Source organism: Patagioenas fasciata, chromosome 1 (genome assembly GCF_037038585.1).
Source record: "Patagioenas fasciata isolate bPatFas1 chromosome 1, bPatFas1.hap1, whole genome shotgun sequence".
NCBI lineage: Eukaryota > Metazoa > Chordata > Aves > Columbiformes > Columbidae > Patagioenas > Patagioenas fasciata.
The window spans coordinates 121,077,881-121,094,316 of record NC_092520.1 but is presented as its reverse complement, the minus strand read 5'-3'; the positions used below and the strand labels follow the sequence as shown (position 1 = coordinate 121,094,316).

At 44.5% G+C, this 16,436-nt stretch overlaps 1 protein-coding gene and 1 long non-coding RNA gene across 2 annotated transcripts in view; one reads left to right on the top strand and one right to left on the bottom strand.

Annotated features, from left to right (window-relative positions):
* TMEM131 (transmembrane protein 131) overlaps positions 1-340 on the bottom strand; it is a 102,304-nt gene extending 101,964 nt beyond the window's left edge. The window contains exons 1-2 of the mRNA XM_065854149.2: positions 296-340; positions 133-259 (exon numbers count right to left, since the gene is read on the bottom strand). Coding sequence (XP_065710221.2) covers positions 133-259; positions 296-325 — 157 coding nt within the window. The 5' untranslated portion in view covers positions 326-340. The remainder of the gene's footprint in view (positions 1-132; positions 260-295) is intronic.
* A 212-nt stretch (positions 341-552) lies between these two features.
* LOC139828862 (uncharacterized) lies at positions 553-11,504 on the top strand. The gene is made up of 3 exons (XR_011740920.1): positions 553-582; positions 2,331-2,538; positions 9,182-11,504. It is a non-coding gene; the product is annotated as an uncharacterized lncRNA (long non-coding RNA).
* Positions 11,505-16,436: the final 4,932 nt, after the last annotated feature.

The window sequence follows — 16,436 nt, the reverse complement described above, 5'->3', positions numbered from 1 at the left end:
CGCTGCAACCACCGCCGGGGAGCGCGCGGGCCGCGGCCGCCACCAGCCCCAAAACCGTCGCCGGAGGAAGAAGAGGAGGAGGAGGAAGGCGAGGGGGGAAGGATACGAAACGAAGGGAAATCTGGGTCTCACCTTCCTTCTCGGCCCGGGCCGTGTGGAGGAGCACCGCCAGGGCGAAGCGCAGCGCCGCGCCCCGCCAGGCGGCCGCCCAGCTGCCGGCGCGAGGCAAGGGGGAGCCGGGGCAGCCGGGGCAGCCGGGGCAGCCGGGGCAGCCGGGGCAGCCGGGGCAGCCGGGCGCCGCCGCCGCCTCCCGCCGCGCCGTCATCGCGCTGCCGCAGCTGGTGCGGGTCCTCCGTGTGTCCGGCCGGGCCGCGGCGCGCGCGCGGAGGAGCTCGGGGAGGGGAGGGGAGGGGCGAGGGGAGGAGGCGGGGCGGGGCGGGGCCGGAGCGAGGGGCGGGCACCCTGCAGCGCGCTGCGTCTCCTGACGCGTGTGTCACGGGCGGGCGCGGAAAGGGAGGGAGAGGGCGCCGGCCTGAGGGGGCGGGGTTACCAGGAGAGGGCGGAAAGCAGCTGCCATTTTAAGTATGGGCAAGCCGCCTGCTTTCCGCTGGGGTACAGTTTGGGCAGTGGGTTTTTATGCTTTGCTTTATTTTTATTTTGTTTTTGTTTGTTTTTTAAACGTGACTTTAGCTCTTCTGTGGGTGCTTGCTGTTCGTGCTGGAGCCACCTCGACTCTTTGTACTCTCTCTTGAACGGTCGGAGTGTCGCCGTTATTGTTTTCCTACGGAGGGCACGGGGGCTTCTCCTGCCCGCCTTCAAGATGGCGGTGGGAGGGCGGCTGCGCGTAGGGCCGCGGCGGGGTGGGGGGAAGGTCTGTTTCCTATGGTGCCTGGGGCGGGGCAGGGGGAGCGGCGGCAGCGTGCGTGGTTAAAGGCCGACTGGCGGGGACGTTTCTCTCTGGTGTTTTGGCCTTTTTCTGTGCCTGAGTTTCCGGAGACCTGGGATGTGGTGGGGCAGGGGTACTGGTAGCGTTCCCCGTGAGGGAGTTCGCTACCGCGCCCGTCTGCGCAGCAGCCTCACCAGCAATAAAACTGGAGGACAGCGAGGTGTTGTACACCTGAGACACAGTGTGAGGTCTTTAGCTGAAGCGAGGGTGTGACACTGCCACTCTTGAGAAAAGATAGACGGCTGTCACCATGTGTTTCAGTGACGCGGGTGGGCATAGGGCCTTTGTGGAAAGCATGGAGCAGATTTGCAGTACAGGAGAAGGCACATTCTTACAAGTACAATGTTGATGCCCATCAAGTGGACCCAACGTTGCCCTGGCAGATGGGTGTGTTTCACCAATGCTGAAAGAGGCCATGACACCAGGCATGTGGTGTGGCAAGGCTGGCGATAAAAATGTGTGAACTGCAGCCATAGCTTGCTCTAGATATCGTCTGTCCAGGGTTAGGATGGATCCTGCCAAAGTCATTTTGGATAAAGGAGCGGAGGGAAGAGTCAATAGTACAAATAGGTTCTGTTCAGTGGCTTAGCCTTTTAGAGTAAAAAGTTGTATGCACCCACGCTCTGTTCCTTAATCATTAATTTGCCTGTGTGACCAACACTGGGTTTGAAGTGCTTGGAACATGTGGTTGAATTTCAGTTCTCACAACAGCATTATAGATTTGGATAGTGCGATATATCCAGTCTTTAAAGAACTGACTAATACACAGCCTAACTAAAAATAGTAATGTTTGTTATGACTCTTACACAATCATAATATACACTGTTCTTTATTGTCAGAACACCCCAAAACCACCTTGAAATTCTGGATACTGTGGTTTTGTTGAACTATGGCCACAGCATCAACTAGGTTTATTCCTAAGGGAGAAATGAAAAGTTAGAAACCTTGGATCCATGCCTTCCCCAGCAAAAGTGACTATTTCCAGCAGATGTGTGAGGAATCAAGTTAAAGGCTTCTGTGTAATTAGTAATCTTTCGAACTTGCATAATCTTTTGACCACTGCATTGAAAAAGGACATACATGAGTCAGTGACTTAGGAGCATGAGTCTCTGGCCACACTTCTCAGAACCACACAGACCACAGTAAATATAAAGCCTGATCACCACTGTGAGCAGAAGCCCACATGTTGACTGCTGGGGGGATAGGTATGCACATCAAAGAGCACAATCAAACCTGAGTAAAGAACTCAGGAAGACAAACAGCAGTTAACACTGCTGCTTTATTACAGTGATCTTGATTTTACCTTCTTAACTAGGCTTCTGTTGTACATGCATTACTTTTCTGGAAAAATCAAGTCAGCTATTTTCTATTTCTCGTATTTCAGATCCAATGTTGCACAACCAAGCAGCCAGACTTTCTTGCTCTAATTCATGCTGTAGAGCATCCTACCCACTAAAATGAATGGAAACTCTAATGAAACGAAGATGTAAGGATGGCAAAATCTGCCTTGCAGTAAAAATGGAAATACCAACTGTGCTATTAAAAAAAAAGTTGGTGATTTAAATGAGAGAACTGTGAGTCCTACCATTATGGTATGTATGAATCTTCAACCTTACAGCATTAAAATAGGGGCAGTTTTTAATTGTTCTATATACAGAATGTCTTTTTCAAAAGCTATTATTAGATGTGTAGAAAACAAATAGCTCGCAGTATGTATTCTCCTTTCATCTTTGTCCAGAACTCCTACTGTTTTCTGTGCAGGAAAAAAACAATACAATATGGTTCAATGTCTGTAAATGATAAAGCAAAAAGCATTCTGCTAATTTATTTCTGAATTAATCTGGGTTATATTATTTCATACATGTTTGAGGCTCTTCAAATTGTTTGGTTTATGCATGCAGTGCATACAAGTATTAATATTTGGGTATTGCAGTATTGCTTGAGCCTATTGGACAGTTTCCTAAAAAAACAATTCCCATACTAAAACAAAACAAAACAAACAGCCTTCTTATAATAAACTATGATGAGACATAGAATATAATCCTTATGGAAATGTGTTGCAAAACAGAAATTGCACGAATGCTTATATGGTGAAGTTCAACAACTGGCTCAGTAGATGAAGAAATGTCCTGTTCTAGTGGAGAACACATCAGAAAGACTTTGAAATGGGGAGCCATACTCTGAATTGTGCATCCCTTGCCAGTTTTGTCAGCGTGATTGCTAAAACAGAGTGAATTTAACACCAGAAGGGGTATGACCAGTCTACCTTCACTCTTGCCTACCTTCAGTGGAAAAGTGTGTACTTAAAGACTGCGACATTTACTAAGCTATAGTAGCTTGAACTATTCCTCCTAAGCACACCCAAGTGTCAGCACCCAACTGTCACGGAAGTTACCTTAGTTGATAGTTTATACTCCTTTTTTTTTTTTTTTTTTTTTTATTCTGGGTCAGAAACCAGAACTGCTAAAATACAGATTTGTGGTTTCTCTCCTGCCACCTTTGCTATGGAGGCAGAAATGTCTGGGAGAGCGGCAGAGCAGTTAGTTAGAGCTGCTGGTACTCACTAGAGGTTATCTGCCTGACAGGCTACAAAAGCAATAATCAAATGTTTGAATCACCTTGTCTGTCCTGTGGGGCATTACCTCTTCTGTGGGACACGTATCAAATCCAGGTGGTGTCACACTTGAGAAATGGTTGTGGAGTCCCTCTCTCAGGTTCTGCTGGGAGGACAGGAACTCACAGTGGCAAATATAGTTTCTTAAATTGGTATTGAGATTACTGAGATTTCTGTTGTGAATATGCCCTGGGTTACTTCCTCTTTGTTTTCACCAAATTGTTGTACATGGTCAATTGGTTGAAAAGAAACCAAGCAAAGAAAGAAATGGGGAGAGAGGAGGCTGTTGGATCATCCAATCAACTTTCCTGCTAGTACAGACTCAGCCCTGGTAGTTTGTTTATTAGTATTTTTCAAATTCTTTTTAAAATAAATTCATTAAAAGAATTCCTGCCACTTCTGCGAAATTTGCACAAGCTCTCTCTGCCAACAAGATTTTCAGATATTCAGTCTTTTCCCACCCTCTTTTCATTTACTCCTACTTGTTACCATAGGTATAAGCCCAAGTATTTCCTCCACATCCTTAAGGTTTGCATTACTTAAGCATTTGCTGTCTGGAGACATGCCTCCATCTACCTCTGCTTTAACAAAACTAGATGTATTAAACTCTTTTAACCTTTCCTTATAAAACCACTCTTCCAGATAATTCTTGCTGCTTTTCCTTAAATTGCCTCATTTGCCTCGACGTTATGATGGATTGCACAGAAATGGTGCACGTACATACCAGCGTTGAGTCTGCCTGAGAAAAGTTGTCCGTTCAGAAATATTTCAATAAGCTCAAGCTGCCAAAATGAGTTTACATCACTTGGCTACTTTCATGAACACCCTAAAACTAGGCTTACCACCCTGTGGACCTGTGGCGCATCTTTTGCTTGCTAATACATTGCAGCTCTGGTACATGGCTGGACCTGTGTGCTGGATGCAGCCCTGCAGTGAGGACAAGTGGCTCAGGGCTCCTCCCTGCCCCACTTAATTGTCCATGGCAGCTTCAAGGCATTGGAGGGCTTCGTCTCCAACATTGTATTTGTGGCATTGCAAAACTTGTGCATGAGGAAAACAGAGTAGATATATTGGGGTTTTAATATTCAGTATTTTCTACAATATTTATTTTCAGTGAACCTTTGTTACTTTTTACTTAATGACTTTACATTCTAGGTAAACAGTGGTAAATTTGCTTTTTTATTATTTGTTTTACTTCTATTTTCTGTTCACTTAATCACTCATATGATCATACACCTAAATTAAAACCCAATATATGTAATATAATTTTTATTAACTCATTGAGAAAAAATATCCTTAATTTCTTTAAGAATTTTACATTTCATGAACTAAATGGAATGACCCAGAAGTTACTTTCTCAGAGAAAGGGATGATCACCTTCTCATCGGGCTCATCAATTATGATACACACTGAGATATACAACAAGAGCCTGGTTTCAGCTTTGCCATGATAAAAACCATGACATTCTGTGATTTTAGTTTACTGGTTTCGTCTAATAATGCAGTATTTTGCTGGCAATAGTGCTAGCTGTAGTATTGCTATTGTAAACTATGATGTGAGCTGTTGCTGTGGATCTATACGTAGAATCATAGAATCACAGAATAGTTTGGGTTGGAAGGGACCTTCAAAAGTCATCCAGTCCAAGCCCCCCACAATGATGAGGGTCATCTTCATCTAGATCGGGTTGCTCAGAGCCCCGTCCAGCCTGACCTGGAATGTCTCCGGGGATGGGGCATCGACCACCTCTCTGGGAAACCTGGGCCAGTGTTTCACCACCCTCAGTGTAAAAAATTTCTTCCTCGTGTCTGGCCTGAATCTCCCCTCTTGTTGCTTTTTCCATGCGAGAGACAGAACTTGACACACCAATGTGATGTTCACAGAGTTCACTTTATTGCCAGACTGGGCTAACTTTATACCAAAGCTGCCTTGTCCACACACCTTGCAACAATGTGATTGGTTGTAACACGTGCTATGCAATAACGTGATAGGCTGCATGTACTGTCCATGCACTCTGCACGCGTGTGTCTGGTGATTGCTCATTCATAGTTACCTTCTTATGGGGCTCCATTTGTTTCTCTTGTCTCTGGCTTCACCTCTCAGCCATGCTGGCGACAACCCCATCCCCCCCGGGGAGGGGGCGGGCTCTGCCACTACACCCTCTTTTAGTTTAAAACCATTACCCCTTGTCCCATCGCAACAGGCCCTGCTAAAAATGTCTGTCCCCACTTTTCTTACAGGCCCCATTTACAACTAGCAAGTTGCATGCAATAAGCATTAGCCTCGCTCATTTCACCACTGCTTCATGTTTCACTGCTGATACATCAGGCTCATGCAATTGCCACATCAGAGCCCTTCTCTCCTGCTGTGGTCCTGGCACCAGACAGAGTGGGCTGGTCTGATCTAAGATAAGCTCATTAGTTGTGTCTGCCCTATAGGTTTGGTGTATAAAAGGTGAAGGCACCCAGAGGAGGCTGGCTCCGTTCTGTGGGTGTCGTGTCGCTGTAGCATAGTGACACGAGCTCTCTGTACTGTGTCGTGTGGCTGTAGCATAGTGACACGAGCTCTCTGTACTGAGTGACAGACCACTGTTACTTGCATTAGCAGTGTCCTCAGGCCCTGTCCCATGCTGGGACATGGCAAACTTTGGAGATACAGCACAAAGGGCTCAATCCCACCACAAAGACCAACACAGCAGACTTCAACACCAGATTAGCTCTGTAGTACTGTCAGCTAAGGGAACTGCTCCTGTTTCTCCATGTGTTTGTTAGATACTTTGCTAGCATGCCCCAGACTTTACAAATTAATTCCTCAAGGGTGCAGCAATACAAGCCCCCTTTTGCTGCCAGCACAGTAGTACTGCCTCCTCTATGTTTGGCAATCTGGCACCATTTTTGGTGTAGCTGATGGGTATTTTGGTGTGACAGCAAGGCGTGTGATATTTATTTCCCCCATAGTCCACACTGATTCAGCTGGAACTTCATAACATGAAACTCTTCTTAATTATAGTCTGGTAGAAAACCAGGACTGCTGACATGGTATCATAGTGTGGTACCCACAGAATCATGCTAGATAACTGCTAAATGTGTTGGAAATTCTATATGTTGATTTTTCTGCTGCAATAGGAGTCATCTATAGCAAAAACAGCCTTGACTGGAGAAGCAATCTAGTGGTGCATTAGAAAGAAAGAGAAAAGAGGAAGAAATAGAAAATAAATGGGCCCAAACAGAGTGCTGACCAACCAAAACCGTATTCAACCCAAAGATACACAGACTACATTCTTAAGTTCCTAAAGCTTTTCTGAGAGTTGAAACTTACTGTAAACCTGTTCTATGAGGTGGCACAGGCAGGATGCAGGAATGACCACAAAACTATGGATGAAATGCCAAGAGTAAATTTATTTTTGTTACTTCACCAACTGGGGGCTCCCCAAAGCACCACCTGGGCAGAGGCACACGAGGGGGGATGCAGGCACCACGGGGCTCAGTCCATGCTAGAGCATCACCAAACCTGCTTTTTTGGCCTGTGTTTCAAGGATTCACACAGGCACAGTTTACCACAGTGCTTTGATCTTTTCCACAGCAGGGCAGGAAACTAAGCATGTTCGATAGGGTGCCTCTGAGTCTATCAGAGGCCTATGTTATCTAAACACAGATGTTCTATTTGTCTAACACACAAGGCTAAACAACAATTAGTATGATATATGTGTTTTTCTACACCCCAGCTGCAGGTCACTTGAAGACATTTACAATCCTTCTGGCCAGTCTTCCATTATTTTCCCACACCTGTTCTTTCAGTTTAATGTGATTCTGCCAAAATGGTGATATACTCAGCTATGTGTGTTTTTTTTCTGATGGGCACATCCAATAACACTGCAATCATGTGCCGGTGCCAAAAGATATCCATGCCAGGTGGACAGATGTTAGTTAATACTGAGACTGGTGAAGTGCAAGTGATATTCATGGCCATTTGAAAATGATAAGCACGCTTATCATTTATCCATTTGTCCTCCATGCAGATTCAGAGGCCCAGCCATAGACACCTCCATCTGAAATTCTTGGCCAGAGTTTGTTCAGTTCCGTGCTAATGGGCGTGGAACCCAGATATCCTTATGGCATCAGAGGGCATTTTTGTGAGGTGCTATTGATTTCAATTCATAAGCTGAACAGAGTGATAGATGAAGCATGCAAAAAGGGCACACATCAGGTGCTGTGGATTCTGGTTGCTGCCTGGGCCTCTGATTCTTAAAGAAGACTGAAATCAGAGACATCTGCTCATGGAGATCAACTTGCAGGATGAGGCAGGATGAAATTCTGATGGTAGAATTTGATTAAATGCCTTAAAATTTGAAAGCAGCTCCACTTGCTTCTTCCTGCTTTATGTGCTTGTGTGTGTCTTCTCGTCTGTCTTTAAAATCTCTCTTCTGGAGGAGCTTGAATAGTTTGATGATAACCTGCTTCTCTTTGCCTTTCAGACAGCTCTAGATATTTTCTCCCTCTTAACTGAGTCATATGCTTCATAATATGAAGACTGAGTAGGTGGATGTCTGGATTTTCCTGTCCTTTCAGGTAGCCCATGTTATCATTAGTACTGGCATTCTGGGTACAGGCTCTCGGATGTGCACTTCTTCTTTTTTGGTATTCTGCTGTCTCTTTCATTTCTGTTTCTGAGCTGGATTGTATAAACGATGGCTCTTCACTGTTGTCCGACTTCCCCTTTGTGACTGTGGGATTAGCATCTCTTTCGGTTCTGCATGTTAAAATAGAAAAAAAAAAAAAAAAAAAGATGAGACCAAAAGCTAGAGTAGGCTCTCATGATGCAGCTCTGTAGGTTTGGAAAGAGCTTCCTTGGTGTTTTATTGCTGGCGACTGACTGACATCACTTTACCATGTCTCCAAGTGCTTTTTATCTAATCTCTCAGACTGGGAAATAAAGACTCCCAAGAAGCAATACAGAGATGTTTATGAGTGAGGTCTATCCCCAAGATCTATAGACTGTACTAGTATGATCATTCAAGGCTTGATTCCCTTAGTTTCCATGTTTATTTGTGATCACACCAGCTTCTTTTAAAATGTGCTGTGCTGTCCTTTTTGTGCTGTAGGCTCTGGGAGAAAGACTGGGCTCTGTAGAGCTGAGGTACAGAGTTCATTAGTGTTGTCTCCTCCCTTTCACCCTTCAGAGAAGATACCAGATCTGTCAGCGTAGAAGGAGATGTGGCACCAGCTGAGTGGGACAGGAGTAACACAGCTCCTGCAAGAGGCTTCAGTAACAGTATGGGGCTGAGCACTCCCACAAATGGGATATTGCCAGTGATTCAGGAACTTGCTTCAGTTCCCAATGCTGGCTCATCCTAACTGGGCTAGAATGTCTTACTGCCCTGCAAAGTTGTATCTAGTGTCTATCAAATCCCAGTCTGCACAGGCTGAGATGTGGCTGAGTGTGAGATATCCCAGTCTTCTGTTATACACCAGAGTATAAAAAGACTTAAAAAATGAAGCACTGCCTTGGATGAAGAACTGTAGCAGGTTGGAGGGCCAAGGAAGCCTGAAGTGAGGCTCTTGAATGAGCAGTCAATTTTCTTGGAGAAGTTTATCTTTAAAAAGAACCAGCTGCTCTTCTTCCAGGTGCTGCTCTCCCATCAGCAACACAAGAGCTGTCAGCCTTGCCCATCCAAACTGAGGTGTAGATGTCTGGGCATGCATCAGGACGGAGGTGGAATTTCATCGGACAGAAAGAACAGTGCAGAGGTATTGAGACCCCCCGAGAAGACAGAGCATTTTGGTACTGGTGCGCTCTCTGGAACACTAAAGGACCTTATACATACCTCAGGGGTCACATCTACATTGATAAGTGTAGAGAATTGCTTGCCTACTGTTGCACTTTGAGCTTACCAGGATGCAGGCCAGCTACAATACGAAAACTGAAACCACAGTGGTGTGACACTGCGCTCATGTTTACCATAACCACTCTCTCTGTACAGCTTATCAACACAGCTCTGAGCTTTGAGTTAATGCAGCTACCTAATACCCACACCAGTCTGGCTTACGTCCAGCTGGCTCAGACCACAAGCAACTGCATGCACCAGTCTGCACAGACAGACCCTTTTGGTTAGTTGCAGTAGTCAGCTCTCACAAAGGCTTCTGGAGCAGTTGTGCAAGGATACATGAGTGAATTGGCAGTCATTGCACAGTGGAAGCAAACAGCTCTTGTCACAACAGCACTGCTAGCATATAATTTCATATTTCATAGTATATAATCCTTTTTGGATTGTTTGAGTAAAATGTAAAAATGACAATATATTGAAACCAAAGGAAAAAAAAATTAAACCAGAGCAGCTCTAAACTGACATATTTAAAATTTGAAATGAAATCAAGCTTTTCCAAAAGAATGGGTTTCTTGTGGCTCCAATACAAACAGTAAACAACAAAATCCAGACTTAATTGTGCAGAAATTATTTAGGTAGTGAATGAGAAGGATATGGTCATAGAGGGCTGGGCTCAATAAAGTATGCGTGCAAGTTCTTGAAAAACCCAAAGTGGGAAGAAGTCCCACAAATCTGTAAACTATGACTCCATACAGATAAGGTTTTCATAGAGGAATATATGACAAAACCTCTGATCTTGGTTGCTGTGATAGAAAATTGGGTAATAGGCGATTCTACTAATGTCTTAATCATAGTTTATACAGAATTTTCTCTTGCCAACATTCCTCTTCTTCTCATTGTACTTTGACACAGCGTGATTGCCTGAGTGTCTCAAGTGAACTCAATGGCTCTTTCAGGAGGAGGCCTGGCTCCTTGTAGGGCCACCAAAGCTGTGGATGTGTCAAAAGAAAGGGACTAGATGAAAAGCAGCCAAGGAGACTTCCTGGCTGGGGATTGTGCAGCCAGCCATCAGCCTGCTCTAGTACAGAAACATCCCCAGAGAACCATTTGGGCAAACAAGGATGACAGATGGATCTGAGGAGTCCAGCTTCTCCCTTAAGCAACATCTGCTTGTGTAGGAAGTATCCAGAAAACCACACCACGCTTAAAAATGAAACAAACAAATAAATCTGCAAGAAGAAAAAGAGCAAACCAAGATAACAAATTAGCTGCCAAAGTACATACTGCCGTGATAACCTGCATTTTGACAATAAAGCTGCGTGAAAATGTTGCATAGCAGCAGTCATGCCAGATAAAGAGCAAAGATCATTCAAGATCATAACTGAGAGCCTGAGCCCAACAGGGGCTGGTCATGTCCAGAATTTGCAAGTCCTAAACTCTTGATCCTGCTCAAAACATATTTATGTACCATCCCTTCTGGTTTACCTGCACGTCCCTTCTAAAATATTGGGAATGCGAAAGACTTACAAATATTGCTAAGTGCAGCTTTCTTAGATTGTTGTGTGGTTCGTAAGTCTTGTGATCTGTTCAAAGTCACAAAACCGAGATGCAAAACGATTATGTTGACAGAAAGGTAGGAAGAGGGAACACCAAGGCTTCATAGCTATGTTTTTTCAATAGAAGACCTATGCATTTTTAAGATATGAGAAACCATATTTTTGAAATTACTGTCCTTAATAAAAAAAAAAAAAAAATAGTGCTATAGTGACTTTCTGTGAAATTGCAAAACTTGTTACTACATTTTGTCATTGATAAATAAGTTGGCACCCTAGTAGCTACCTATATAGAAAGCTGTGCAAGTTTCTGGAGCACATGCGAAAACCAAGTTATTTATAGTTTAACTTTTATTTTCATGCTTCATATCTTTGAAACCAGTGTCTTTTTTAGCTCTTCAAAATACAGAGGCACCAGTTTCATTTTTGCAAACCTACATATTTTAAAGGAGGTGTTTAAACAGTGCTGGCAACTTCATATTTCTAAATGTTAGTGTTCTGGTTTTCATCTAAATAAAGCAGGATTTTCAGTTGAAAATTAAGTTTGTAAGCTAAAAAAACAAGGTTAAAAATGTAGAAAAAAAACCAAAAATGACAATTAAAAATGTCTGTGTTAAAGTTGGATCATAATGCCTGCTGCAATGTTACTGATGCGATTGCTGTAGAAAGCAGAGTCCTGGGACCAGGCACAGAAGCAGAGGAATTAACTTCTAGCTACTGCAGCAGGGCAGAGCCCTGTGAATCACACGAGGAAGCACAGATCAAATCCTTTTATGTAAACATCATACGGGGCTGGCATTAGTCCTCTGTGCACCCTGGGAGGACTGCTGATGTGGCATTCCCCAAGTGCACATTTGCTTTGCGTAATTGTGGGCAGTCATTCTTGGGCACAGGAGGCCTAACTGTGGAAGCCTTTGTATCTTCTTCTCAGGGTGAGCAAAAATAGATGGGGAAAAGCAAACTCTGAATGTGGCCATGGACTTCCAGAGCCACCTTGTACACAAATGTCCCACACCCAGGTCCAAGCCCACAGAGATCTAGGTCACATCCCACTGGCTCTGCATCATGTGTGGGCTCCAGAGCCATGTCACTGGCATCCCCTCAGGTTTCCCAGCAGTTTTTCCATGTGAGTGCTGAGTGCTGAGAACCCATCTCCTGTTTCACACCAGTGTTTAACTTGCTGAATCAGGACTCCATGAACTGATTCAGACCGGGTTTCTAGTGACTAATGCCAGACACTCCCTTCCTCCTAGGCAGCAGTAGCTCCTCAGTGCTCCCAAACCCTGTTCAACCAGGCAGCTGTGGGACTGGGAACCAGATGTGCTGTTTCCCCCCACTGAACAAGTGGTGATGGATAAGGCCTTATTTCAGGTGGCTTTTTTTTTTTTTTTTTTGTTATATAACAATGTCAATTTGTAGCCTGAACTTTTTTTTTTTTTTTTTAAAATCTGTGTAGTTATCACAGAATCACAGAGTGGTTACAGAATCACAGAATGTTAGGGATGGGAAGGGACCTCAAAAGATTATCTATTCTAATCCCCCCGCCGGAGCAGGAACACCTAGATGAGGTTACACAGTAATGTGTCCAGGTGGGTTTTGAATGTCTCCAGAGTAGAAGACTCCACAACCCCCCTGGGCAGCCTGTTCCAGTGCTCTGGCACCATCACTGAGAAGAAGTTTCTTCTCATATTTAAATTGGGATCGGGAGGGTCCTCTGTAGATCATCTAGTTCAAGCCACCTGCTAAAGAAGGTTCACCTGAAGCAGATTGCACAGGCAATAAAGATCAAAAAGTATGATCCTTGCACACATATATCCTATAGTTTGCAGGACTGATCTTCTCAAGGACAATCTGAGTGGGGTACTGTGAAATTCCCATTCTTGCTCTTTTCAGTCAGCTGGGATAAGATGCGGAATAAAGCAAGTATCTTAGGAATACTTTTAGCATGGAAGACTTTATGATAGGCATAGTTTTATCTGTTTAAAGCTGTCTTCTGCCTGGTTGTTTTATCATTCACATAGAAGTCTGAGACTTAGAGGAGCACTCTGAGTAAAAGCTCTGGTACGACTTCCATTTGCCTCTCCTCACCCATGAAACACAAAAGGTGTAACATAATGCAAACACAGCAATTTCCCACTAAGACAACCATACAGCATTACCACCAGGCACTCTCTGCAACTTTTCTCTATTTTGTGTAGCAAGAATTTGAAAACATTAGCAGTTTGATCACAGCCGTGATCTCCATGGTTTCAGGAAGCCCAGCAGTCCTTGCAGGCTCCAGCATGAGATTGCCTGCTCAAGTCTGGGTGATATCCTACATTCTTCATTCTAGATTATTAGTGACACAAAAATGTTTGTTCTGCCAAACAGGCACATCCATGGCATACAATTTGTCTCTTGAAGGCTTCAGTGCAGAAGTCAATGACATCCTCAGTGAGTTAAACTTTCTTAACTAATCTTCTAAAAAAGCTTCACAAACCTGAGCTTTATCTTCCTCCTGTGAGTTTTCATGTCTTGAGTTAGATCATTTATAATCCTTTGAACTATCTCTGGTGTATGCATATGCTGATGACACAAAATTTGGAGGAGCTGTTGACACTCTCAAGGGCAGAGAGGCCCTGCAAAGGGATCTGGTCAAAGTGGGGAACTGAACAATTACCGACCACATGAAGTTCAACAAAAGCAAGTGCCAGATTTTGCACCTGGGACACGGCAACCCTGGCTGTCCGTACAGCCTGGGAAACAAGAGGCTGGAGAGCAGCTCTGCAGAGAGGGATCTGGGGGTTCTGGTTGATGGCAAGTTGCACATGAGCCAACAGTGTGCCCTGGCAGCCAAGAGGGCCACCCGTGCCCTGGGTGCATCCAGCACAGCATTGCCAGCTGGGCGAAGGAGGTGATTGTCCCGCTCTGCTCTGCACTGGTGCGGCCTCACCTGGAGCACTGTGTGCAGCTCTGGGAGCTACAGGATAGAAAGGATATAAAGCTACTGGAGAGTGTCCAGAAGAGGGCTACAAGATTTGCAGGGGAAGCTGTATGAGGTGTGGCAAAAATCACTTGGCTTGTACAGCCTGGAGAAGAGGAGACTGAGGGGAGACCTCACAAGGGGAGGAGGAGGGGCAGGTGCTGATCTCTTCTCTCTGGTGACCAATGACAGAACCCAAGGGAATGTCAGGAAGATGTGCTAGGGGAGGTTTAGGTTGGACATAAGGAAAAGGTTCTTCCCCCAGAGGGTGGTGGAGCACTGGAACAGACTCCCCAGGGAGGTGTCACGGCCCCAAGCCTGACCATGTTCAAGAAGAGACTGGACAACACCCTCAGACACATGATGTGAACTGTGGGGTTGTCCTATGCAGGGACAGGAGTTGGACTCGATGATCCTTGTGGGTCCCTTCCAACTCAGGACATTCTATGATTCTATGATATGAAAGGTACTTAGCAGAACTTGCAGTGGTTTGTGCTCTGTCTTAATTTGTCAATGTCAATGTAATTGGATGACCCAGACTCGCAGTCAAAACCAATAAGACATTACGCTCTTGATTGCAGGAAATTGTGCCGCTATTTTGAATTGCATTTCTCATAGTTATTGCAAAGCTTTGACTCAGTCATTGGGGAAGTTGTTGAGGTTTTTTTTTTTTTCCTTTAATAGTTGCAGTACGGGAAGTTCAAGATGATGTGGATGCAGTCAGGCCATTTTCCACCACCCAGTGTAACCCCTCACAGTTATACACTGTGACAAGAAAAAAAAAAAGGTTCAAGGGCACGCTGTGGTACGTCACCTGACAGTACACCCAGCTGCATTGCTTAAATCCTTGCAAATTTAAGGGTTGTATTAGAGCATTAGCTTCTATTCATCTTCTGTGAAAGTTTCCCTGATTTCCAGAAAAAGTGGGATATTTCACACTTCTTGGCCATGACATGCTGTGAAATGTTTTGATATTATCCTTAGGGTCTGGTAATGTCAATCACGTTTTTTGTTCTTGCTTAGAGCTCAACTTTTGATGCCATGTGAGGGTGCATCCTGACAAGGAAAAAACCTGACAGCACAGCTGTAGTTTCAAATACTCACACAGGTTCACTGAGGTGTACTATTGCACAATGACCTAGTTTAGAGCTATCACAGGAATCAATTAATCTTTGTCACTCTGTACTCATTCTAGAAGCATCTGAAGCCTGAAGAACTCCCCGGAGCCATGTCAGTTCCTGCCAGCTTTCTGTGGAGGGGTTCAGTTCTGCACATTTACTCACTTCAGTAGCCCAGAACACCTCCAGGGTCCCTAGATGAAGGCAACTCTCAGTATAATAGCTATAGAAATACTGATCACACAATATAGTCCACTGAGTTTTCAGACACACCAAACTTGATGGGAGATTAATTTCTTTTTAGTAGCTCTTGGTGTTATTTTAGCAGTACATTTTCTTCTCCTTCAGCTTCTAAATATTTTTTATGGATCGTATTTTTGCCAAATCATGACCCTTTTCAGCTGTTGATTTCTGTGAAGAGCAGCAGGTGCCTGGACAGGTCTTTGCATCTGTTGCTCCGGTCAGTTGTTTTGTGCTGACATCTCTGCAGCTCCTGCTTTCCTGGAAGAGACTTCCCTTCCTTTGGGCAACTCCACCTCCTTTGGCCTTTGTCTCCACATCATCTGGAAATACCATCTGGCCCAGGGTCCCCTTAAGAAACAGCTTCTTTTGTCTGACCCATGGGATGCCTACGAATGCTTTGCACTTGGGCCTCCTCCAACTATCTAGTCGCTCACTAGAAATGATTCCTTGAAATGCTGCATCTGGTCTAAATGACTCACACTGAGGCTGGGGTTTCACAGCTGATATCTTTAAAAAAAGATCGTAAATTTCTGTCTCCATGCTTATAGCTTGTTTGGTAGCCTGTCCACGGCATTATCAGTGACATTATATTCATCAGCTAACAAACTAGGACTTGTGTTTGTGTGAACTCTTTTAAAAGTAAATGTTAATACGAGAGTTTCTGATGACCTCCTCCAGGATACACGGTCTCCATGTACTGCTCATTCTGAATTCAGTAGACAAAGTTCTGCTTTACTTGAACCATTTTCTGACCAGAAGGCAGAGGGAAACCCCCAGCAAAAGCTTCCTTAATGCAAATAACCGCCTCTGTGGAGGTTGCCCTATTGCTGCTTTTCAGTTTGCTCTTTATTTGACATTTCCAAGGAGCCACGTTTCTGCTTTTTGCCTTTTTACACTTCAACGAAAGCTTTATAAGTGTCTGCTTCGCAAAAGACACAGCCTGCATATTAAAAATTGTGGCAAAAGGCTTTGGCCTTGCCGTGCAGAAGCACCTCTAAGTTGCTGTCCTGCTTTCCCTTTACCCTCAGGGAGCATCAGCTCAGTGACTGGAAAGTCCTCCTACTCAAAGCTCACAAATTTCTTCTTAGAAGAAAAGTTTTTTCTGTTTTGAGCCCACTACACAGGTGCACAGCACTCAATGGCTACCAGCGAAAGACAGTAATGTGCCCAGCACAAAGA